Source organism: Heloderma suspectum, chromosome 1, assembly GCF_057233095.1.
Source record: "Heloderma suspectum isolate Gila_16-S chromosome 1, 16-S_ref, whole genome shotgun sequence".
Lineage (NCBI taxonomy): Eukaryota > Metazoa > Chordata > Lepidosauria > Squamata > Helodermatidae > Heloderma > Heloderma suspectum.
The window spans coordinates 411647857-411674432 of NC_139458.1; the positions used below are offsets into that span (position 1 = coordinate 411647857).

Sequence of the window (26576 nt, forward strand, 5' to 3'; positions counted from 1 at the left end):
AAGCCAGGACCAAATCTGGCTTATTAACAAACCATAACCAGAGTTCCCTTAGTTCAGACATAATAAGGACCTCTAGTTAGTTTAAAACAGGAAGTGAACGCTTCCAATCCACTTGTAACAGCCATGCCGAAGGAGGAGATGGGATGAAACGGGCAATTACTTTAGGAGAAACTTGCAGTACAGTTTTTAAGATGGCAAAAATCAGTGTTGCCCATATCAATAAAATGAGTTCATTACTGCTTGACATCAAACTGTCTTCCTCTGTTTCTACATTCAGCTGCCTCTGTTTGCTCAGCCTGACTGGAAGCCTGTGACCTATGTTATTTTAAATTTTTGTACAGGGCCTAGTAATTTTACATGCTTTACAAAGGTGGATGATAACTGAAAAGTGTAAAAGGCTACAAAAGTCAATGAAAAAACTTCACAGCCACCGCACTACATCCCGATTTGTTCTAAAAGGAATCACTATGCATGCAGAGTAACCATCAGCCAACATGAACTATGTCCTACCAACACAGCTCCCATGTTTCACAGCTGGAATACCAGACTTACTGGTTGGTGAAATGATTGCCAGTTTGCAGCCATGCTTGTAGCCAGGATCAACTCCCATCAAGGTCCGTCCTCTTACAGGACCTGTAAGAAGCAATTGGCGGAGGTTCCTTCCAAACATCATTACAGATTCCTTCTCTGCATCCGATGTTAATTTTGATCTAAGGAAGGAGTGTTGCAAAAATGATTATTGCATCACAAAACACATTTTGGTTTCCCACACCAACACTCCATGGCCCTTTCCTACGATTTTCTCTCCCCCTCCTATTTCATCCATCAGCAGGTAGGTTTTTTTAAAAAAATAATTACACCAGGGAAACTGTTAAGGCATCCCATAATCCCTTACCATTGGCCATGCTGGTGAGGATTGATGGGAGTTGTACTCTAAAACATCTGGAGGGCACCAAGTTTTCTACCCCTGGCCTGTATTTTTGGAACTACGTGTTTAAATTTAAACTCATATTTTATTCCTGCAATACCAAAATGGCACTTCAGCTGGTAACAGGAGCCATTATATTGTCACTGGTAAAACACATTGCTTCATAGTCTGTAGTCATTAGAGAACCCATAGCGGAGTTGAGCCCGATATTAATGCTATTAAATTGTTAATTTAGATGACAGTTACAAAGATACTTATAACTAGAGCAATTAGCCTTTCTGATTCTCTCCAGAGAAGTATGAGAAATAGGATTAGAACAACATGATGGAGAGCATTATTTACACAGTGACTGTGAAACTGATACAACAAAATAATTTTGGCAGCACAGTGGTTTGCATCACGACCATTATAACAAACTGACATATTGCTCAATATACAGGCAAAAAAAACACCACAATATGGCACTGTCATTAAAAATGTTAAATAAATTGCAGTTTGCGTACACAAGCTGTCAACCTTCCACCCATTTAAAATGCATTTTCGATCATTAACTTCTTTTCCACCATCCTAACTGTTATAGAAAAGTGCCTTTAACTTGCCAAATTTTGCATATTCTTTAGACCTAAAGAGCAAATTATGCAACTGTCTCTGGTAAGAGAGGATGTTTCAAAAACACATCAGCAACTCCAATCATGCACACATCTACTGGGAGTAATTCCTACTGATTCTAATGGACTTTACTTCTTCATATCTCAAAATTGCTCTCTTACATAGGAAAGGAGCAACCACATTTTTAAAAAATCAGTTAATGCCTCTTTTGGATTAATCAATAAAATTAAGTCAATATATTAAATTAAAATATATCACCTCAATAAAAGCAAGAGTTTTACCATCTCAGACAAGACGTTTCCTTAAAGACGTAGGGCTGATTTTAGTGTTATGAGAATGACCCTAGCCTCCCCCACGCCCCTCCTGGGCTCATGCGCTCCCTTCAGCTTAGCTTCAAGGAAAAGTTCGGAAGCTTTTGCTTCCATGTTTGGTTAAGCAGCTTGCTGTGTCATCCGAACCCAGACACACTGTGGTTAATTTTAACTGTGGAAACAAGTCAAATTCAAACTTTATGAAGGAAGCTGACTTGATTTCACTAACCATAGCTAAGATCAACCAAAGTTTAAGATTTGGACAACATGCTAAACCGAGATTAATCTTAAGCAGAAACGTCGGATTTCCTCCTCCTCCTGAATGGATTTTCTCCCAAATGAGGAGAGGGAGGAGGGACTGTGAGAGCCTGGAAAAGGCTAGACTCGTTCTTGTAACCATGGTTTCGCATTATATCCGAATGCAGCAAGCTCAAGAATTAACAGATGTAGATTATTTGTTACATGCCATAAATCTACTTTAGAGCAACCATTCCCAAACTGTGCCCTAAAAGAGGGATTGAAGTACACTTTAGAAAAATGAATCCACTATATTGGATACATCCACCCCTCTATGCCCATTAAAATCAGGGGATCTCATGAAGCCTCAGCCAACCCACCCCCGCCAATATAAGGGCAGTGACATCATCCCAACGGAAGGAACAATAAGAACACAATAGGATTCCGTGATGCAGAGCTGCAAGAGAATCCTGCAGGTGAATCCCCGAAGTATAGTCACTGTCATTAAAAACTGGTTCCATTCCTGAGCCCTCACTGAGAAGATGGGATACCAGGAAGCAGCATCAACCAGATTTTCCCACATTTGCTTTCACAACAAAATATAAATGCATTGTTTTTGTAGGGTAAGAATGAATTTATGCTAATCCAGGTGGGGTTGGTGGTGGGGTGGAACACACCATTCCCTAAGAATAAGTCGTCTACTAAACCCTGCTTTAAAGCAACATTCAATCCAATTAAAATGTGACTCTATAAGCACCCGGGAAAATACAAACTCAGCCAAGTGTTGAAATATATGTGAAACAAACCATTACTGAAAGCAATCCAATGTGAGAAAATTCTCACACTTACATTTTCAAAGCCCAAATTGAATGACTGATGGACTAGCTTATCTTTGGAGGCCTTCTTCCAGTTGCCCCCGCCAAATGAATTTAGGTGGGCAGCTACAAGAGAGAAGGTCTTCTCAGTTGTGATGCTGTTTATGCAAGGCCCTCACCAGGGAGGCTCGCGACAACCACACTGCTATCTTTTCGGCAGCACAGAAAGACACTTTTCTTCCCCCGGGGAATTTTAATTTTTATTATTGTATACGTTGTTTTTAACCTGTTTTGTGAGCTGCGCTGAGGACTTGTTGTTCAAGGGTGGCATATAAATATGATAAACAAATATATGTTCCAGTGGCCAAATGGAACTCTGAGGGAAGGAGTGAAGCTTCACCACTTACTTCAACATTGGGGAAGGTATCTTTTCCCAGCATTAAAGGGAATGGGGTGAATTGCATGGAGCTTGCATGGAGCTCTGGGGAGATCTTAGATGGCCATGGCCCTTTGGATTAGAACACAGCCAAGGGCCATTGTGGCTGACAATTATGGAATTGCAGTCCAACACATTTGTGTGGGTGACAGGTTTGGGGAAGGCTGGATTAGAATGTATATCCTGGACAGACAAACCTCTCAAGCTTAAATGGCTTTGGAAGGGGATAAGACCAGTAGAGGCTGGTGGCTCCAATGTCAGTAGGGCAGTGCATCTGCTCCAGGTTTCAGTCAGAACCAGTGAGAACTCTAAAGGAGCTATCCAAGGTGGGGCGGTGAATCCACTCCAGGTTTCAGTCAGTACCAGTCAAAACTCTAATGGAGTATCCAAGGCAAGGTGGTGAATCCGCTCCGGGTTTCAGTCAGAACTCTAAAGGAGCTATCCAAGGTGGTTTGTACATTGCCTGGACCTTAAGATCATCCTCAGCGGCCCTTCTCCGTGAGCCCCTGCCAAAGGAAGTGAGGCGGGTGGCTACTAGGAGGAGGGCCTTTTCTGCTGTGGCACCCCGGCTGTGGAATGAGCTCCCTAGTGAGGTTCGCCTGCCACCTACATTGTATTCCTTCCGGCGCCAGGTGAAGACCTTTTTATTTTCCCAGGCATTTTAGCTTTCTAGACTTTTAGCTTTGCTGTTTTAAAACTGTATGTGAAATCTTTGCATTGCTTCTAGGTTTTACGCTGTTTTTATTCGGGTTGTATTGTTATATTGTGGTTTTAATTTTTTTATATTTTATAGTGTTTTACTGTGTGCTTGCTGGTTTAAATTTTTGTGAACTGCCCAGAGAGCTTCAGCTATTGGGCGGTATAGAAATAAATAAATAAGTAAATAAATACTTCTAACTGGTTCTGACTTAAACCCAGAGCAGATTCACCACCCCACTGACACTGGTGCCACCAGCCTCCTCTGGATTAGACCAATCCATGGAGGACAGGCCCAAAGGCTCCTAGCTATGGTGGCTCAATAGAATCTGCAAAGGCAGCATGTTTGCCGAATTCTATTGGCTGGAAGGCAACAGGGGGAAGGGGGCTGCTGCCCTCGTGCCCTGTTTGAGCGCTTCCTGGAGGACCCTGGTTGGCTGCTGTGGGAAACAGGAGGCTGGAGCAGACGGGCCATTGGTCTGATCCAGCAGAGCTGATCTTATGTTCTTTTGTTGTTGTTCAGTCGTTCAGTCATGTCCGACTCTTCGTGACCCCATGGACCACAGCACGCCAGGCCTTCCTGTCCTGCACTCTCTCCCGGAGCGTGCGCAAGTCCATATTCATTGCATCAGTGATGCTATCCAGCCATCTCATCCTCTGCCGTCCCCTTCTCCTTTTGCCCTCAGTCTTTCCCAGCATCAGGGTCTTTTCCAGGGAGTTTTCTCTTCGCATTAGGTGGCCAAAATATTGGAGCTTCAGCTTCATTATCTGTCCTTCGAATGAGCAGTCAGGGTTGATTTCCTTTAGGATGGACTGATTTGACCTCCTTGCAGTCCAGGAGACTCGTAAGAGTCTTCTCCAGCACCACAGTTCGAAAGCATCGATTCTTCGGTGCTCAGCCTTCTTTACAGTCCAGCTCTCACAGCCATACATTGCTACTGGGAAAACCATGAAGGGGCTTATGTTCTTACTCATCCTTTATTAGTGAAGATGCATTGCTTTACCTGAATTCTCTGCAGAGGAGAGGATAAATCAGGCGTTTATAGGCGTCTTCAACGGAATAACGCAGCAGCTCCATTAATTCGGGGTTTGCGTAGGCCTTTGGTCTCCACCTGTGCACCGAAAATTTTAAGACACAGGTCATTTGTCAACATTTTTAAAGCATAGCCTGCCAAGAGGCAAACCATCTTTATCAAGACAGAATGGGTAGAGTTATTCACAGTGGCCCTATCCGGAGGTTCCCTTAAAGAAAATATATGTTCGACTAACACGCGGGGGAGAGCAAAGACGAGCACTCTGGCTTCAGCCCGTCCCAATCCTCATTGCCCTTGTTCACCCTGTCCCAATCCTCGTTGCCCTCGTTGTGTTCAGGGCAAGATTCTGCAGCACAGAGCCGGATTCTCCAGAGTTCTACATCACAGGGAGAGCCTCTAAAGAAGAGGCTCTCCATTGCAGAAGTTTGCCCTGAACATGAGGAGGGCAACAAGGATTGGGGTGGAGGGGGGCAGGACTAGCTTGTTGGTCCTTGCTTCCCCCCCGCCCCCCATGTGTCCACTGAACACCCTTAAAAGAATGCCTGAATGCAGCTAATGTCTGTTACTAAGGTCTTCTTCATAGGACCTTGAAATGCTTGAAAATGGCAAACCCTCCTCAGGGTACGCATGCATATAAGGTGTTTAATAAGTCTAAGAATGAAAGTCAAATAAATGGCAAAGACTTGGACAATTAAACGAATGGAGGTGAATATCTCCAGTCATAGCAGCCATAGAGCAGCTTGAACCACAGAAATAACCCTGAGCACACAGAACTAGTGCAAGCTAAGTGGGCAGAAGCCTATTGGGGGGAGGGGCTCTTGCCACAATTTAGAGACCCAGTCAGATCTTCAGAGTCGCATCCAACACCTACTGGTTACCCAACACATATCTTTAAAGCTAACGAAAGGAGCTGTTTGGACTATCAGAGAGATAAGGGAAAGCTGGCTATTACTCGCATGCGTCTATCAGTTTATTAAATGTATGCCTATTTAAGAACTACCGCTGAACAAGAGCAGAAATCAAATAAAAAACAACAACCAGGTAACCCCAAAACCTACATAAAGCCAACCAATTGCCCAAATACCCAACAAATTCAAAGTCGATCCAGGCAAATATGGCGGACAGAGCGCAGGGGTGATGGGTGACAATTGTGAGCCAGACAGTCGCCAAGTTACATCTCACCCAGCCACTAGGTGGCCTCGGGCAAGCAATTGCCCTATCAGCGTCAGCGCCACCTGTCCCCAAACAATAGGAGACAATAAGGTTGGCCTACCTTATGGAATTGTTACTGAGATAGCACACTTCATAACGTCAAGTGTTGTTCTCCAGTTCCAGACCCAATGCTCTACCCCCTGGATCAAGCTAGACCTCACTGTCCCAGTTTGTTACCCAGGTCCCCTTTTGGGGTTTCAGATGTAACACAGTTTACTTCACAGGGCATGTTCCCATTAAGCCTGATGTCCCAGACAAGCATAATGTTAGTCCAATGAAAAGTGCAAATTCAACAGAATATAAATCCACCAGAACCAGTGGATTAGGAGGAAGGGCACATTTTGTTCACATTACTGCACAAGATGCACCACAGAGGACTCAAGAGAGGACTCAAGATTCAGGATGCAGAAACATTCACAGAAGATCTGACTGATGAACCTAATGCAAGAATAAGCAGCATAAGGCTCATGATCCGTATCTGACGGGCCAAAGTTCTTCCCTTAGAACAGCAGACCCCTGAGTGCACAGCATAGCCTGGGACAGAATGATTACAGAATCAGCCAATCGTGCTCACCCCACCTCTGAACTGCTGAAACAACATTGCCAGAACATCCATGAAACATCTCAACGCATCCAACTCTCAGTAGCAGATGGTTCCAGCAGTTGAAAAAAGAGAAAGCGATCTGCCAGATTGGATTCCTCCAGTGGGCGGGGTTTGGCCTTTGCATCATTCCCCCTCTCCATTGGCAGGGCATGCAGTACGCTCAAGGGAATCCCTGCTGTTAGTTTAAATCACAGATTGGAGATAAGAGCATGGATGAGGATGGCGGGGAAGCTGGAGCTGGGAGGAGCAGGAGCTCTTCCCAACACAAGCAGCGTCTTTACGTGCTCCCACCATAGGGATGACATGCAGCGCCATCTAAACGCCAGCAAAGTCTGTTTGCGTTCCACTCCCATCGGCAAGATATGCAGTGTGTAAAACTGCACTGGCCAACTCCCTTCCTCCCAGCACTAGCTGGGACCATACATGAGAGGGCCTTCTCTAGCGTGGCCCCACACCTTTGGAACAAGCTGCCATTGGAGGTCCACCATGCTCTGTCATTGCAGGCTTTTAAGAAGGCCTTGAAAACATATTATTTTACCTTGGCCTTCTATGGATATGACTGCTGCTGTTGCTGTTGTTAACATCGTTGTTGGTTTTATTGTTGGCTTTTATTGTTGGTTTTATTGTTTTTATATTTTTATCGCTTTTAATATTTTAATTGTTTTTATGTATTTTATTGTTGTAAGCCGCCTTGGGAGGGCTTCTGCCCTGAAAGGCAGCCAAGAAATATTTTAAATAAATAAATATAAATAAACTAGCCAAGTCCCTTTCTCTGTGCTGAGACAGGCACAGAACTCCATGCCTGTCGGGAGCGCCCTAGCTGCCTCTTGCAGTCCCGTCCAATAGCCAACTCAGGACACAGACAACGAGGATTCTTTCCAAGGCTTTATTCCTTTATTACTTTATGACTCTTACAGATGCTAATCACTAGTGACTAAGCAAGGAACTGCACTGGGGATAGATAGCAGAGTAGCCTAAGCTCCAGGTAAGGCAGTTGATCCCCATTTGAAGGAGAACTGCGGGAAGACTCTGAACTTATGGGCTAGGGAGAGATCCTCCCTCTTTCCCTTGGGTCCTCGGGACGCGACCGTTGTTTGAGCGCCAAACGAGCGGAGCGCCTCCTTTCCGCGTCCTCCAGCTGTCATCGCTCCCTGCATCTGCGCCAAGCGTCCAGCAAGGCCCCTTCCAGCGCTCTCTCACTGCCAGGGTCACTATGTATCCCAGGAATGCTGGCAGGAGGAATCTCTGCCAGCTACTGTTCCTGTGAGAGATGAGCAAGCTCCTCTCTCACGGATTGCTGTTCCTCCTCAGAATCAGAACTGCTCTGGGGCTCTATGTGCTCAGTTTCCACCCTGACAATGCCTCTTTCAGCAGGGAAGAAGGCAAAATGGTGGGGCAGAACGTCCAATAACATCAATGAGAGTGGCCCCGCCCACTGATATCATCCAGCCCATGGAGGTCCTGGCAGGGGCAATTTGCCCCCCAAAACAGGTTCCCCATCTTTGTTCTAAGTGAATGTCTGTAGCACCAAACTCTGGCTGGTGGATTTCGGGGTTGTGGTAAAAAACAAAATAGGTCCCACATACCTGAAGCCTGTCAGCCCCCGAGTTAGAGCATCCCCAATAGCTGGTGCACTTTCAATGTATTCGGCAAAACCTACTTTCCATTACAACATAATCCCATGCGAGATCCATTCAGTGTACAGTGTTTATAAGTAAGACAAATTAAACACTGACATGCATGAGGTCGCATCCCATACAGACCTTCCATTTACACACCATCTTGAGAATTCAATCTTCACCCCATCAGGAACGTTGACCTTCACCGTAAGGACTTTCAAATTCTCTCCTCGGTTAATGGCAAGAATCTAAATGGCAAAATATAAATGGTAAAAGAAAAAAAAGGACACACAAAATAGCTAGAAGATGAAAAGCTTAAGCCAGTCAATACCTTCAAACTTCTAACCCATTCTGTTGTTCGTGGGAAAGAACTGAGTTAAAGGGACCACAGGCTTGACTCAGTATAAAGGCAGTTTTATATGTCCACCTGCAAAAACTACTGGAATGGCTGTAGGTACGCCATGAGTCCTCAGAAACACAGAAAAAGGGCAGAACAGGATTGGCCCTACCATAAGGAAGAGTCAAGCAGTTGCCCCAGGCAGCAGATCCTGGGAGATGGCAGTAAGACGCTGGAGGAGAGACCCGTGTGCCATGTGGCCTCCTCTGCCCCCTCCTAAGTGAGCTTGCTGTCTTCAGGTGCAGTGGTGGATGCTGTCCCATCATCAATGTTGAAAAACGATTCATCTCTCAGTCCAGTCAGCTTTTGTACATGGAATGGGAGGGGCACTGTCTTATTTTTCACCTTGGGCAGCAAAATTCCTTGGTCTGGCTCTGGGGCAGAATACGTTGGGGGGAGGGGATCCACTTAGGCTTCTTGGGTAATCTGTTGGGTGCCACATGTTGGTGGCGAGCAAGGCCAAAACCGGGGGGGGGGCAGGGCCAGAGCAAAAAGCAGGTGGGTCACCCCTTTTCTCTTTCTTTCTGCCAAGGCCAGTGTCAATGGTAGACATGGTCAGGCACCTGCCGAGGGCCCCGCCCCAGTAGGGGGCGCTGACAAGAGCCCCTGGACTTTCTCCTCCTCTTCACCATTGCAGCCTGCTTCTTTACCTGCCTCTCACTCTGGCCCAGACAACGGTGGTGGTGAGAAGGAGGAGCAGGAGATGCCACAGCCTCCATGCTCAGTGGTTCTTTGCCTGTCAAGCAAGCAAGTGGTAGCAATGATGAGAAAGAGGATGAGGAGCAATGGCAGCTGGTGACAATAGTGGTGAGAAGGTAAACTCACCAGGGGAGGGGACCCACTGAGGGTGTCTTGCCCAAGGGACCTCCAAAACATGGAGCTGGAATTTCTTTTTCCTACCCCCTTTTCTCTCTCCCCCTCTTCTTTCCCAGGGTGTGCTGCCAGGGAAGGGGCCGATCACTCTTGCCAGAGGTCTGAACTGATTGCAGGCAGACGGCTTTTGAAATTAGGCTGAGGGGTGCATGGAATTAGGCTGAGGGCAACGTGCAACCCAAGGGCCGCAGGTCGCCCACCCCTGCCTTGGGCGTGAAATTGAGCAATCCCTCCTGAAGTCTCAAAACGCAGAGGTGGCTGAAGCAGATTTTCAGTGGTTGGGGTCTCAGCTCTTGTCCCTCCCATAACTTAGCAAGATCCAGCCTTTTAAGATGAAGCAGGCATTACTGGCATTTCCCAAAGAAAGCAGAAGTTATGTACAGAGATGGGGTTGATAATTCCAAGCTAGAAATTCCATGCACAGTGCTAACCCAACCTAGTGAAGAGCATGGAATGGATACCATATTTTCAATGGAAATCTACTCTGTCAGTTTGCTGCTTTATTCCAAGCTACTGATCAGTCTGGCAGGACGTCCAGTGCACATGAAGCAGATCAGCTGGCAACCCTTCAGATCCTCCCCAGAAAAACACTCCTTGAGCCAAGGTATTGCAGTCTACATCTGATGGGACTTCCTGGCCACTTGGACATCCAGCATTCTTTTTTTCTCTTCAGAAATTAACCCCTAAGGCCTGCCGGAGAGGGAATGAGAATCAGGAGCACCTTGCAGCCTCTTCCATGCTCCTCTCCCCTCCCTTCTACAGTCTGCATGCCCACTCCTAACCAGAGTTGCATATTTTAGAAAGATGCTGGAGCAGCTGTGACACTAACACAGGGGTGTTGAACCTCTTTCAGCCTCAGGAAATTTCCATTTCCATTTCAGAGAAGCTCTTAGAGGCCGCATTCCAGTAATGAGTGGGGTGGGGCCCAAAAATCCAGTATATTTTAGCGTAAAATTCTTACTGCTAGTAACTAAACCTTATGAGAGGCATTTTAAAAGGCAGGGGGGGGGGGTGCACAAAAAACAGGAAGCCAGTCATTTAGGGGTTCCAGCCTTAAAGGCATCCTGGAAATAATTTTAGATAGGTTGATAGATAGATGTTAGATAGATACCACCAAATGATCAGTGGTCCAGGGGAGGGGGGAAGGGTTTTCTCAGGAACCCTGGAGGACTGGATTGGGACCTCAGACGGGCTGGATTTGACCCCAGGGCTGAGGTTCTCCAGCCCTGCGCTAGCATAACAGTAACGGAAGTTACTTCCAAAACTGAAAGGGATGTGGTGTGTGTGTGGGGGGGGGGGAGCCTACCAGTGAGGGGAGCAGAATGTATAGGCAGTAGCCAATGTTAATCTTACTTAGAGTAGTCCCATTGAAACGAATGAGCCCTAGGTTAGTCATAAGTAGCCTAAGTCCCATTCATTTCCTTGGAGCAGACCTAAGTGGGTCTACTCTAAGTAGGACTAACACTGGATACTAACCTATGAGTCCACAGGGAACTCCCACTCACCTACCCATAGTTAAGCAATAGGGCAGCCTTACATCTATAGTAGGTCTGGGAAGTTGCTAGATCTACTTAAGCCATTTTTATCCTGCACTTCAGCACAACCTGCTCTCATGACAGCTAGCAAATCCGAAAGATTCCCCCCACACCCATCCATTTACCCTCACAACAACCCTGGGAGGTAGACTGGGCCGAGAGAGAGCGACTGGCCCAAAGCCACCCACCAAGCTTCTCGGCTGAGTGAGACTACACTACACCACACTGGTCTCTATAGAGTCTCATTCTTGACTTACTTAATGGAAGCTCATAATTTCCATGAAATAATAAAAATGCATTTTAAGAGCCAGCACAGAGAAAACAGATAATTGCTATGTACGCTGCTCTCCGTATGCTCTGGAAAGTTAACAAAATCATGCATTTCTGATACATCAGACTTGCAGAAACCATTAAAAAGCTGTTAAAAGCTGACATTCCTGTGTTGTCATGTATGTTGATGTACGCTATAGTCCCTCAGCCCTGTCGCGAGCAAGCTTTCCATGTCAATCATGAACTTTAATTCAATCACTAGCTAACTCAGACATGTCACATATGTTAAAAACAATGGTCTACAAATGACCCAGGGACATAGCACCAATTTATATTCCTCAGCTTTTCCTGTGTTTGTTGACATACCAGCCCTGACATATCACTGAACAACACAGCAAAGAATAAAAATTACATATGAAATATTATAGCATCTGGTACCTTGACTGCCAAAGCAAATGGCAGGAATTAGGAGGGTGTGCATTTCTGAACAAAACATTTTTTCATATTTATCCCGTTTTGACAGGGTGAGACAAAAGCAAAAATGTCCATCTCTCAAGTGAAATCAAAATACTTTAAGCAAACAATGTCATCCAATACAGCTCACAGCACCACTTCTTCCAGCTCACAGGGATTTTCACTAAAGCATCCTATTTTCAAGCCCCTTGTAAACACTGGCTGGAGAACAGCATCTTCTCAACCGTTAGGTTGCTCTTCTACAAAAGGAAACGAAAGAACAGAGTGCTGGAAGGAGGACTGAGCCAGAGAAATTAAGGGTGGACAAGGGTGTCAGATAAAGCCTGAAAGGGGAATGAACATTTGGGAGAAAGCACAACAAAAATTCAGGTAAGAAGGGGACATTCTGGGGATATGTCAGGGGCAGTTCAGGGAAGGTTTGGGGTCTGTCAGATCCAAAGTCACCTCATTCTTTGGACTCACACCCAGATTGGCGGGGGAGGGGGTGGGAGTATGCCTGTCTTGGAGCTAGGCATGTTGGAGAAATCCACAACAGATTCAAATGAGTTTCCCCAATCCTGATGCGCCTGACCTCGTCTGCTAAGCAGGGTCAGCCCTGATTAGTACTTGGATGGGAGACTGCCTGGGAATCAGGCTTCCTGCATTGAGCAGGGGGTTGGACTCCATGGTCTTGTAGGCCCCTTCCATCCCTATGATTCTATGAGTTTGGATTTTTATTAACCCAACCTGTGGATTCTCCAGTGGGATTCTCCAGCTCAGAAAAGCTGTGGATTCTCAGCTTTTCTGAGTCACACAGACTTGCAGACCGGGTTTTAACTTTGGTGAAGGAGAGGGTTTGCGCATATTTGCACTTGCGCTAATGCGCATTGGTGCAAGTGCACACTTGCGCTAATGCACACTTGCATAGAACAAATTTTGCGTACAGCCCTAGAAAGAAATCTGACTCCCCCCAATATGCAGATGAAGGAACAAAAATGCCTCACAATCCATGATGCACAGAACAGATATAACAAAATCCATACATTGGAGATGCTGTCCTCAGTTCCATTCCCACCAAGACTAATGCCAGGGGAAAATTTAAAAAAATGACAAGCCAACAGCAAAAAGCTAAGGAGGAGAGCAAGCGCTGCTCCTCTACTCCCACCTTCTGCCCTGGTTGGCCACAGAATCTCCCTCCCCTGTCCATAAGGTTGTTCTTCTACAAAAGGCTGGGCTGGGCTAGGCCGGGCAGGGCCAGGCCAGGCAGCTGAAAGTAAGAATGGGGCAGGGAAATGAACGGTACATAAGGATATCAAATGAAACATGAAAGGAGATTAAAATTTGAGAGAGAAAGAATGGAGAGAGGGAATCCATACAATAAATAAATAAATTCACAAGCTGCAGAAGAGAGAGACGCTGAAGTTCATGCATTGATCTGGAGTAAAAAGAACATTTCTGGCTGCCAGCCAGAAGTCTTTTGCTTTTTGTGTGTGTATGGGCTCATTTCAAATCACAGCCCTTGTGCACATAAGCATGCAGCACAGGAAATCCATTTGAAAAGGCTCGGGAGACTCCAGGAGGAAGGTGAAACTCAAGGTTAGCAACTAAATCCTCAAATGGCTTTTCACTTCTTAGTGAACTGAAGGACAAATGAAAGCACAGACTGGAACCCACATTCCACAGACTCCAGCTCCATTCCAGAGTGCAAACGTAACATTTCCCCATCACCTACATGTGCTTAAAAGATCGGTAGTGCCTCAGAGTCTCAGACACTCCCTCTCCTGTGCATATCTCCCACACCCTTTCCTTTTCAACATTAGCTGCAGCATGACACTCCCATACTAGAGTTTACAGCTGGCTTGAAAAACCCTGGTACAAAGTTAACCACGGCTGGTATTAACCAGAGGAGGGCAATGCATGACCCTCCAGATACTTTGGGACTGCAACTTCCATCATGCCCTCACCATTGGCTATGCTGGCTAGGACTGTTGGGAGATGCAGTCCCATCATATCCCTGATATTAACCTTGCTGCAGACGTAACACTGCACCACGGTTGAAAATGAAAATGGAAGGGGTGAGTTCATGCGGAAGGGAGGAGATGGAAACTCTATGGTGCTTCTGATGCGTTAACCAGGGTTAACCCCGGGCTTGAGGGGGCCCTTGGCACAGTGTCATCTGGTGGGTCCCCTCCAACACCAGAGCCTCTCCTAGTGGGCTCACCCAGTGCCAGTACTCCCCTGATCGGCACCAAGCTGAGTGCCATTTTAATTTCCCACAATGCCTTAGAGCAACACTACATTGGGGCATTGTGGAAAATTTAAAATGGTGGTCATCCAGCAATGAACACGAAAATGAATTGTAAAGAGGGCCCAGGGCAGGCAGTAGAGGATGGTGATGCCAGGCATACTCTTAAGCATGGTTAGGAAACTGGAAAATGTTTTATCACGACTCACTCTGTGGTGTTTAGTCCCAGAGTAGTGTCTGGAATTCAACTGGAATTTATCTAGAAGATGATGTATCTAGAAGAAGAAACAACACCCCAAAACAAACTTTTAACTATGTTCCTCTATAGCAGGGGTCCCCAACCTATTGGGGTCAGTGGACACATTTGGGATTTTGAGAAAATGTAATACGTGGCTTCATAAAATGGTTGCCATGGGGGGGGGGCTTGCTCTTTCATAAAATGGTTGTCATATTGGCCATGGCCAGTCATAAAACACCCATTCCCCAGATAGCAAACTGGTGAGACTAAATGAAAACTAACTTGTCCAAGAACCTGAGGAAAACGCAGAAGTGGGGTTTGAGCTCAAAATCACAAAACCACTCTTTTGACCCCAAATAAAGATGGTGCTGAAGGGCAGAACTTCATTTTGTGGCATGCCAGCCTCCCAAATAAAAATAAAGTAAACAAATGTAAAGAAATAACATATAATAACAGGTGGGAAAGGGAGCTTGGTGGATGCCAAGAGAGGTGGGCATGGGCATACTGGTGTCAACGGGCACTAAATTTGAGACCCCAGCACTACAGAGAGAGAGAGAGAGAGAGAGTGAGTAAAGAAGATACTGAATGTCTTTTTTCACCTTGGTAATGGGAACTATAACACATAAGAGAAGTTCACAGTTTTTATACACACACACACACACACACACACACAAAGACAGAGAGAGAGAGAGAGAGAGAAACACACACACACCATCCTTTTAGGTCACCTTTAATTACAATTATCTAACCTTTTCTTGCTGCTTCAGACCAATTTCAAGTGACAGGTTTAATGTCAAGTGGCTCAGAGCATTCCTCAATCATGTGGATGCTCTCCGAGCCATTCCACATAGCAACAATTGACACAGGAGACATGACATCAGCCGAGATGTCTGAGGTCAGATTTAGAAAACGGTAGAACAAAAACTGAACAAACTGGGGCTTAGGGCACAACTTCAAAAAAAGGGGAGAGGTTCAAAGATGGGGAAGAATAAAGTAAGCCTTCCAAACTCTTGTCAGTCCCAGGAGGAAACTATTCAATGCTTCATTCTTCTTCAGCCACTGTCCTGGAATAGCAAGGCATGTTCCCTCATACCTCTGGAGAAACAGCTTGCTCATGCTAAAGGCCAACTGCAGATCTTTCTGTTGGGTTAATGAGTTGTGGCCATGGCTCAATTCCGTTTGCCCCCCACCACCAACCCCTCACCCCAAGACGTGCAAAGTGCAGATGGGCCCCTTCAGGCTCCAGCATCACCTCCCCCTCCCAAGTCATCCACTGACTGGAAATATCATCACAAAATGGCCACGTAATTCACCTCAAAGCCAAGACAGTCCCCTGTATCTCACCCTGAAGCATTCAGAGGCCTGCACTTTTGCAGCCTCACCGTTCACAGATTGAAGCTCTCAGGAGCAGCGTTACATGGAGGGCCTGAGAAGGAGCAGACTGGTGCCGTGAAGGAGCAGCGGACCAAACATAGGACTTGGACTGGGGAGACCTGGGCTCAGATACTTGAATGACTGCCTTCACCCATAGCAACCTGCATTCACTCTGAGATCAACACCAGAGGCCCTGCTTGTGTGCCCACCTGTCCAGGCAGGTAGGCTGGCAGGAATAGGGCATCCTTGGTAGTGGTCCCCTGCTTGTGGAATTCTGCTCCAACTGAGATCCACTAGATCTTATCATTACAGGCTTTCTGGTGGGCCCCCAAAACTAATTTGTTTAACTTGGCCTGTAATACAGTTGGGATTTTACCGGGGCCATTATAGTACTGTGTCTGGTTTTAACTGTTCATTCCAGTTTTATCATTTTTTTATTACTGTTCTTTGTTTTATCTTTTGTGGTTTTAGTTTTGTTGCCTAGGGAAGGTTTACCCTGAAAGGCAGCTTCTAAGTCTTTTAAACAAACCAACCCACCCAGCCATGAATCTCAAACAGGTAAACTTGTATCAGTCACCATCTCTCAACCTAGCCTCACAGGAATGTTGTACACACAAAAAATGGGATTATCCCCATGTCTTCCACCCTGAGCTTCTTGAGACAAGAGCAGGATATATGGGGGGAGGGTGTCATACAGAGAGAGAGAGAAAGAGAGAGAGATTGATTGACTTTAAACTAATCAGAGTTCCCAGAGTTCAGGTGCAAAAGGAAACTCTGGTTGGTTTAAAGCCAGAAGTAGAAGCTACTGATTTCCTCCTGTGGTACACAAAAGAGGAGAGGGAAGAGGAGAGCTCAAAAGCTCAAGGCCCTTCAAATCTCATGCATGTAACACTATGGTTTATGTCCAAATCAGCCCCATGGCTGCTTGAAGTAGATGCTGCGCAATTATGCCTCCTGCAAAGAATGTGGGAGGATGTACAATAGCCCGTGTGTGATAGCAAGGAGGAAAGTCAGAACTTTGGATATGGATTAATTAGACCTGACACCCTGCCCAATAGCACAGTCCGCCTCATATTTAACAACTTAAGTGGTCACCATAGGTGACCAGGAATTCCACCTGATGGGGGAGGGACACACTGCTCCATCCTTCCTCTGCCAGCCTGCCTGGTTTCTATGCTAGTTGCGGAGGGAAGATAGTTGCTTCCTCCACAACCAGCACAAAAATACGGTGGGCTGACAGATCTGCTTGAAAGAAGGCACATTAGTTTTACTAGCTTCCTAAGCGACTATAGCCCACGTTTCCATGCTGGCTGCAGAGGATGGGATTTCCCTTCCTCCACATAAAGCCTAGAAATGTAGGCAACTAGCAGGTTGGTAAAAAAAAAATTAAAAATGCCAGTACCTTTTTTGAGCTTATTTACAAGGCTGAACAAACTAGCCAGTGACTGTTCGGAGAAAAACATTACAATGGGCTGGATCAGATGGAACACTAAGCTATTGTTCTGCATTACAAGAACTAGCTTCCTAAGCGACTATAGCCCACGTTTCCATGCTGGCTACAGAGGATGGAATTTCCCTTCCTCCACAGACAGCCTAGAAATGTCTAGGCTTCATGGATCACTGCCTTGTTGTGGCAAAGGGGCTTGCGTAACTCAGTGAAGCCATAAGCTATGCCGTGCAGGGCCACCCAAGACGGACAGGTCATGGCAAAGAGTTCTGACAAAATGTGGTCCACTGGAGAAGGAAACGGCAACCCACTCCAGTATTCTTCCCAAGAAAACCCCATGGAATGTATCACAAGGCTAAAAGAGATGACGCCGGAAGATGAGCCCCTCAGGTCGGAAGGTGTCCAATATACTACTGGGAAAGAGCAGAGGGAATTTCCAAGTAGCGCCAGAAAGAGTGAAGTGGCTGGGCCAAAACCGAAAGGACACTCAGCTCTGGATGTGTCTGGTGGTGAAAAGAAAATCCAATGCTGTAAAGAACAATATTGTTTAGGAACCTGGAATGTAAGATCAATGAATCAGGGTAAGCTGGAGGTGGTCAAACATGAGATGGCAAGATTGAACATCGACATCTTCGGAATCAGTGAACTAAAATGGACAGGCATGGGCGAATTTAATTCAGGTGACCGTCATATCTACTATTGTGGGCAAGAATCCCTTAGAAGAAATGGAGTAGCACTCATAGTCAACAAAAGGGTGGGAAAAGCAGTACTGGGGTACAATCTTAAAAATGATAGAATGATCTCAGTACGAATCCAAGGCAAACCATTCAACATCACAGTAATTCAAGTCTATGCTCCAAACACTGATGACGAAGAAGCTGAGGTTGATCGATTCTATGAAGACCTACAACATCTTCTAGAACTAACACCAAAAAAAGATGTCCTCTTCATCATAGGGGATTGGAATGCTAAAGTAGGAAGTCAAGAAATCACCGGGATAACAGGCAGGCATGGCCTTGGTGTACAACATGAAGCAGGACAAAAGCTAATAGAGTTTTGCCAAGAGAACACGCTGATCATAGCAAACACTCTTTTCCAACAGCACAAGAGACGACTCTACACATGGACATCACCAAATGGTCAATATCAAAATCAGATTGATTATGTCCTTTGCAGCCAAAGATGGAGAAGCTCTATACAGTCAGTCAAAACAAGACCTGGAGCTGACTGTGGCTCAGATCGTGAGCGTCTTGTTGCAAAATTTCAGCTTAAATTGAAGAACGTAGGGAAAAGCACTAAACCATTCAGGTATGACCTCAATCATATCCCTTATGAATATACAGTGGAGGTGAGGAATAGATTTCAGGGATTAGACCTGATAGACCGAGTGCCTGAGGAACTATGGACGGAGGTCCGTAACATTGTTCAGGAGGCAGCAACTCAATCCATCCCAAAGAAAAAGAAATGCAAGAAAGCCAGGTGGCTGTCTGATGAGGCTTTACAAATAGCTGAAGAAAGAAGGGAAGCGAAAAGCAAGGGAGAAAGGGGAAGATATATCCAACTGAATGCAGAGTTCCAGAGAATAGCAAGGAGAGACAAGAAGGCCTTCTTAAATGAACAATGCAAAGAAATCAAGGAAAACAACAGAATGGGAAAGACTAGAGATCTCTTCAAGAAAATTGGAGATATCAAGGGAATGTTTTGTGCAAAGACGGGCATGATAAAGGACAAAGAAGGTGGGGACCTAACAGAAGCAGATGAGATTAAGAAGAGGTGGCAAGAATACACAGAAGAACTATACAGGAAAGATCTCAATGTCCCTGATAGCCATGATAGTGCGGTCACTGAACTTGAGCCGGACATCCTCGAGAGTGAAGTCAAGTGGGCCTTAGGAAGCATTAGTAACAACAAAGCTAGCGGAGATGACAGTATTCCAGCTGAGCTATTTAAGATCCTAAAAGATGATGCTGTTAAAGTGCTGCATTCAATATGCCAACAAATCTGACACACTCAACAATGGCCGCAAGACTGGAAAAGGTCAGTTTACATTCCAATTCCAAAGAAGGGCAACGCCAAAGAGTGTTCAAACTACCGCACAATTGCGCTCATTTCACATGCCAGCAAGGTGATGCTCAAAATCCTACAAGCTAGGCTTCAGCAGTATGCGAACCAAGAACTACCGGAAGTACAAGCTGGGTTTCGAAGAGGCAGAGGAACTAGAGATCAAATCGCCAACGTTCGCTGGATCATGGAGAAAGCAAGAGAATTCCAGAAAAACGTCTATTTCTGCTTCATTGACTATGCTAAAGTCAATGCTTTGTGTGGATCACAACAAACTGTGACAAATTCTTAAAGTGATGGGAGTACCAGACCACCTTACCTGTCTCCTGAGAAACCTGTACGAGGATCAAGAAGCAACAGTAAGAACCAGACATGGAACAACCGAGTGGTTCAAAATTGGGAAAGGAGTACGACAAGGCTGCATATTGTCACCCTGCTTATTTAACTTATATGCAGAGTACATCATGAGAAACGCCGGGTTGGATGAATCACAGGTCGGAATTAAGATTGCCGGGAGAATTATCAGCAACCTCTGATATGCAGATGATACCACCCTAATGGCAGAAAGCGAAGAGGATCTCAAGAGCCTCTTGTTGAGGGTGAAAGAGGAGAGTCCAAAAGCTGGTTTGAAACTCAACATTAAAAAAACTAAGATCATGGCATCTGGCCCCATCACTTCCTGGCATATAGAAGGGGAAGAAATGGAAGCAGTGACAGATTTTACTTTCTTGGGCTCCGAGATCACCGCAGATGGTGACTGTAGCCATGAAATTAAAAGACGCTTGCTCCTTGGGAGGAAAGCTATGGCAAACCTAGACAGCGTAGTAAGAAGCAGAGACATCACATTGCCGACAAAGGTCCGTCTAATCAAAGCTATGGTTTTCCCAGTAGTAATGTATGGCTGTGAGAGCTGGACTATAAGGGAGGCTGAGCGCCGAAGAATTGATGCTTTCGAACTGTGGTGCTGGAGAAGACTCTTACGAGTCCCCTGGACTGCAAGGAGGTCAAATCAGTCAATCCTAAAGGAAATCAACCCTGAGTGCTCACTGGAAGGACAGATACTGAAGCTGAAGCTCAAATATTTTGGCCACCTAATGCGAAGAGAAAACTCCCTGGAAAAGACCCTGATGCTGGGAAAGACTGAAGGCAAAAGGAGAAGGGGACGACAGAGGATGAGATGGCTAGATAGCATCACCGATGCAATGAATATGAACTTGAGCACACTCCGGGAGAGAGCGCAGGACAGGAAGGCCTGGCGTGCTATGGTCCATGGGGTCACGAAGAGTCGGACACGACTGAACGACTGAACAACAACAACAACAACAACAAGCCTAGCCTCTTTTGTGGGCCTGCATGCTCCCCCCGCCAATTCTCCCTCTGGCACAGCTGTTAAGGAGTTCAGATGCTTTCACTTCCATTTTGGATTAATCACAGCTCGTCATATTGTTTGAACCCAGACAAACTGTAGTTAATCTTACCTATGCTTAGTGGAAACAAGCCAGCTTTAAATCAGTTTGAAGCTGGTTTGTTTTGACTAACCATAACTAAGATTAACCACAGCTTAAAGTTTGGAAAACATGCTAAACTGTGGTTAATCTAAAATGGAGGCAGAAGCTTCCCATCTCCTCCTCCTTTCCATGCCGGAGGAGAGGAGAGCACTCAAGTCAGCAGGTAGGGAGAGTACACTGTGTCCAAACACAAAGCTGTATAATAGCCCAACATCATGTACAACAGTGGCCCAGGAAAATAAAATATTTTGAAATGTTCACATACCCAGGTTAAAAAAAAAAAAGTGCTATTTTTTTTCCAAAAAGTTTGAAGCCATAGTTTTTGTTGGATTGTGAACTGTGGGTTGTTCAAGGTTAACAAACCATGGTCTGTTAGTGCAGCTGGGTTCACAAAACAGAACAATTCATGATTCAACAACCCACAGTTGAATGATAACCCACACTCAACTCATACTCTGGTCTGTCGCATTGTGTGAACCCAACCAGTGCCAGTGGGATTTTAGGTTATTTTTTCCAAGAAAACAAGGTTACCTTAGGCAATAGGAAAACAGATCAGGAAATACATTTTCTAGAGGAGATGAGCAGAATATCTAGCTTTTTATTTTCTTCTTTGTTGTTCTGTTTTTAAAATCTCCTTTATGCCATGACGACACACATACCTGGTGATGCTGGATGTTCCTTATATTGCAAGAAAAATTCTGGTACAAATGAAATTTGTTGACGTCTTTCTCATTGGCTTTTTTGGAGGTCACTTTTGCCAAAGATGACTGAATGCAAACGTACTTTCTTTGGCATCTATATTTAAAAAAAGAAAAGTGAACAGAATTTCCCCCTGTACATGAGTAACATTTTTGTGAACTTTTTGTATGAGCATGTGGAATGGGTGGGTGTTTTCCCTGTGTGTGTATTTCTCTGAACATCACTAGTTTGCTTTCTGTAAAATGGGTATTTTCGTGTGTGCGCACACATGCCCTTGCATCTGTGTTGCAGGATGGGCGGGAGTATGCGATTTGACGTTTGGGGATCAGACCCCACCTCTGCCTTGTGCTCCATTTCTTGGCAAACTTACTTGTCTCTGCGCCTCCTAAGTTTGCCTTCTGTGAAATGGGTGTTGGAACAGAAAACTGTGTATTCAAAAGAGGGGTTTTGTGTTTTGGAACTCAGACCTCACCTCTGACTTGGGCCACTTATTTTTCTTTTAGCTTCAACAGTTTGCCTTCTGCAACTGGCCACACCCACCATAGCAGCCATTTTGTGAATGCCAAGCTCCTCCATGGCAGCCATTTTGTGGGAATGCCCATGACACTCTCTCAAAAATCCAAATATGCCCAATGGACTAAAAAGGTTGGGAACCCCTGGGCTAAGTCTATGACTCTGGCCGTGAGGTACCTGCTTCATGTCCCTGACGATCTTATCAAGCAAATGGTTACCATCTAGACCAGCTCGAGGTTTGAGGGGCACCTTGGCAGAGTGCCCTCTGGTGAGTCCCTTCCTTATTATTTGACCTTTAAATTTTAAGTGGACATTAGGAAGCTGCCTTATACCAGGTCAGGTGATTTTTCCTCTAGCTCAGTATCCTCCCAGATCTCAGCCAGAGGGCCTTCCCATCACCTTTTGCTGACTCTTTTCACTGGAGATGCCAGAAATTAAACTCTGCAGGCAGAGCAGGTCCTCCACAACTGAACTACTGTTCCCCCGGCCCTCACCCCACCATTAACTCAAGTATGGGAGCGCAAGCATGCTATAACTGCATTACATAACCCAGATTTAATAGGACAGATTTTGAGAGCTCACTCAGCACTGTTACACAGCTGGCCACGGATGGGGCTTTTTTTTTGCAGAAGCTGATCGGACTCAACAGAAAAGCCGAAGTTATTCTCCCGCTGCATCAGGGCCTAGTAAGCCCCTTGCATAGGAAGAGACACAGAGGAGAATCCATAGAAGCTGAACAAACAAGAACGCAGTGGCCTAGAATAAAAGCAGTCTGCTGTAACAAAGACACTTACAGATCTCTGATGAAATCCAATGTCTCTTTATCTTTAGCGATCATGTCAGCCAAGATGTGCTGCACCCCAGATTTTACTTCATCGATGGCAGAAAGTCCTAAAAAAATAAAAAAAAATAAAAAGTTTGCCCCTTATATTATTCCTTTTTTTAAAAAAAATTGTTTCAAAATGTGTGCACACGGCCAAGATGGCAACATGGAGACCTCAAGGCAGCTTACAAAATCCAACAATTAAAGGTAGTTTTAAACCCCCCGATTACAATGGCAACTGCAGACTAATCAAAAAATGGTTGTGACCGCAAACCAAGGTCAGGGTAAGCCCATGGGCAGCTAAATCCGCAGCTAAGACCTGGAGGGTTTTCAGCTCAGGGTCCCTGAGGTCAATGGCTTGAGCTGGAAACTTTAAACGCCCATAAGGTTTTGGTCGGAGATATCTGGCTCCTGCCAAGACTCTGACTGCCTGTTAAGATCTAGGGAGGCTCTGCATCCCTCCCCCGCCCCCATCATCTGAAATGCACTTGGTAAGTATGCAAGGTAAGGCCTTCTTAGTGACACCTTTGCTGCATAACTCCCCCCTTGGAATCATCTGAAAGACTGTTGAAACTATTTTCTTTAGCTGTGCTTATCTGATCTGCGGAGTTTTGTTTACGATGCTGCTGTTTTTCGTAAGTTAGTAAGCAAGCGCAAAGGGGTTTTCCATCATCCCCCACTGCAGCTCCTGGCAGGCCCTAAAAGGCCTCTCCTGAGAAAAGACCTTGGATGCAGGACAGAGGACTGCAGTGGGAGTGGGGAAATGCGGGGCGGGGGGGGGGGAATTGAGTTGAGGCAGCTTATGGGCGGAAAAACTGGACGTATGCCACCCAATGAGTGAAAAACATGAACTGGTCCCTAAAGATGACCTCAAACCTTCCCTGAAAAATCTTGGTGTCTGCTTTGAGATGCCAATTTCTTTATTAATATATTCCCACTGTATTAAGCAAAACTGTCTTGGAACGGAGACTTGAGAAAGCCTCCATTGTGTAATAGCAGTTAAGAGCCTAAGAAGAGCCCAGCTGGATCAGACCAAGGTCCATGTAGTCCAGCATTCTGTTCACACAGTGGCCAGCCAGCTGCCCACAGGAAACCCACAAGCAGGACATCAGTGCAACAGCACCCTCCCAGCCCTGTTCCCCAGCAACTGGTGTACATAAGCATGCTGCCTCTGATACAGGAGGTAGCACATAACCATCAGGACTAGAAGCCATTTGGAGCAGCAGAAACACCCAAAGCACAGGGGAAGAGACTGAATGCCACCACCTTTGTCTCTGTTGGCGCCTTGAGAACTGCACCACCATGACAGAGTGGAGTATGGTGAGTTCTACCTTGGGGAAATTGAAAACACCTGGTTTCCAGAATAGCTGGGTATGTATCTGCAGCCACCACAGGCCCTCCAGGAGCAGCAAAAACATTTTTATTTATTTATTTCATTTCCATACCGCCCAATAGCCGAAGCTGTCTGGGCGATTCACAAAAATTAAAACAAAAGGGCACATAATAAAACAATATAAAATATATAAAACATTAAAACCACAGTATAACAATACAACCAGAATAAAACCTAGCAGCAATGCAGGGATTTAAAATACAGATTTAAAACAGCAAAGCTAAAAGTCTAGAAAGCTAAAATGCCTGGGAAAATAAAAAGGTCTTCATCTGGTGCCGGAAAGAATACAATGTAGGTGCCAGGCAAACCTCACTAGGGAGCTCATTCCACAGCCAGGGTGCCACAGCAGAAAAGCCCTCCTCCTAGTAGCCACCTGCCTCACTTCCTTTGGCAGGGGCTCACGGAGGAGAGCCACCGCGGATTATCTTAAGGTCCAGGCAGGCACATATGGGAGGAGGCGAACCTGCAGATAACCTGGCCCCAAGCCGTTAAGGGCTTTGAATGTTGATATCAGCACTTTGAATTGGGCCCGGAAATGGACTGGCAGCCAGTGCAGCAGGAAAAGTACTGGCATAATATGAGCTCGTTGACCAGTCCCTGTTAACAATCTTGCTGCCCTATTTTGGACCGCTGCTGTTTCCGAATCATTCCAGACATCCAGAGCACAGGGGAAGAGACAGAACACCACCACCCTTGTCTCTGTTGGAGTCTTGAAAACTTCACCAGCGTGTGAGAGTGGAGCATGGGAGAGATCTGCTGCCGGCTGTAAGAAACCTGGCTGCTATTTTCTGAACTTTGTTTTCCTGGCATAGCTGTTGCAATTCATAGTGCTTATTAAAGCTTTAACGCATAGGAAAGATTTAGTTTATTGGGCTCTAGTTTACACAGTATTGAAAGATAACTGATATTGTGTTGCAATGCTTGATTTTGCCTATTTTGTAATTAATCTGAAACGTCATTATGTTAGTATCAGTGAAATGAGTTGTCTGTGATTGTAATGAGGTCCTATTATAATGATGTATTGGTATGCTTTTTTGTTGTATTGCTGTTTCGTTAGCTGTTTGGGGCAGTTTTTGTGGGAAAGCGGCATATGAATTAAATGATGATGATGATAAGGCGGGAGGATCGGGGTAAAGCCAGTGTTTTGATTTACAACACTGTGGACGATCCCTTACACCAGGGGCATGCAACCTTTTCAGTCCTGAGGACCACATGTGATATGCTGGCTTGGGGGCCGGCCACGCACACATCCATGCACACGCATCCCAGCAATACAGTTCGCTCCTTCCTCACCACTGCTCAGGATCACTGGGGGAAGGAGTGGATCAGGGCACCGGGGGGGGGGCACAGTCAAGACCTAGGGGGCTGCATGGAACCCCCCAGCCATGAGTTGTGCACCCCAGCCTTACATTTAGGAAGTATCTAGCTATCCAGTTATTTTGCCTTCAGTACCGAGTTGGAATAATTGAAACATTCCCACTTTACCAAAGATTGTTTACCTAATAAGTGCAAATTTAGAGCTTGTCCCAACAAAATATTGCTCAGCATTAGCATTTTTTTAAAAAAAACACTCTTTAAACTTGAACCAGAAAATATTTGTTCCTCTGCTGAAAAAAAACCCCATAAATCCAATGCATTTTGTTGTCTAAGATTGCCCCCTACAGATTTATCTATAATTACACACAGAGACACACACAGAGAAAGAGACTGAGACTTTGTGGTGGAAAGTAGAAGCAAAAAAGACCACTTATTTCAATAGTAATTTCCCCTCCCCTCAAAATAGACCATGATTACCATCCTGTACTGTAACACCTGCTATCAGTTTCGTTCTATATGAAATTAACAAGGGTCCTAATTGCAAGTGGTTCTCAGCTAGGCTCTCTGGGTCTGTTTAGAAACTATTCTCCAAGACTGCAGTTAAGGAGCAGAAGCTCCTTGAACCCAAGGGCCACATTCCATTTCAGAGAAGGTTCCAGGAGCCACATTCCAGTGGTGGGTGGGGCCAAAGGCAAAAGTGGGCAGAGCCAAAGGCCAAAATACCAGCATATTGTAGCTTAAAGCTCTTTCAGAATGGGGGAAAAAACTACATAAAAGCAAATCAAACAACTGGTGGTTTGGGGAAAGGGGTGGGGCCAAGGGAAGGGGCCGTGGCTCTCTGGAGGGCCAGATTTGGCCCCTGGGGTTCTACACCCCTGAGTTAAGGCAATAACAGCAAAGTTGCTCCAGCTCAAGCAAACCTCCCCCTC

General features: G+C 45.5%; 1 protein-coding gene across 6 annotated transcripts in view; it reads right to left on the reverse strand.

Annotated features, from left to right (window-relative positions):
• The window catches only part of SRBD1 (S1 RNA binding domain 1), a 275489-nt gene that overhangs the window by 221921 nt on the left and 26992 nt on the right, over window positions 1-26576 (reverse strand). For all 6 annotated transcript variants that reach the window (XM_084828969.1, XM_084828968.1, XM_084828967.1 and 3 more), the window contains exons 8-12: window positions 22909-23005; window positions 21562-21697; window positions 8646-8749; window positions 5037-5144; window positions 553-710 (exon numbers count right to left, since the gene is read on the reverse strand). In XM_084828969.1, coding sequence (XP_084685095.1) covers window positions 553-710; window positions 5037-5144; window positions 8646-8749; window positions 21562-21697; window positions 22909-23005 — 603 coding nt within the window. The remainder of the gene's footprint in view (window positions 1-552; window positions 711-5036; window positions 5145-8645; window positions 8750-21561; window positions 21698-22908; window positions 23006-26576) is intronic.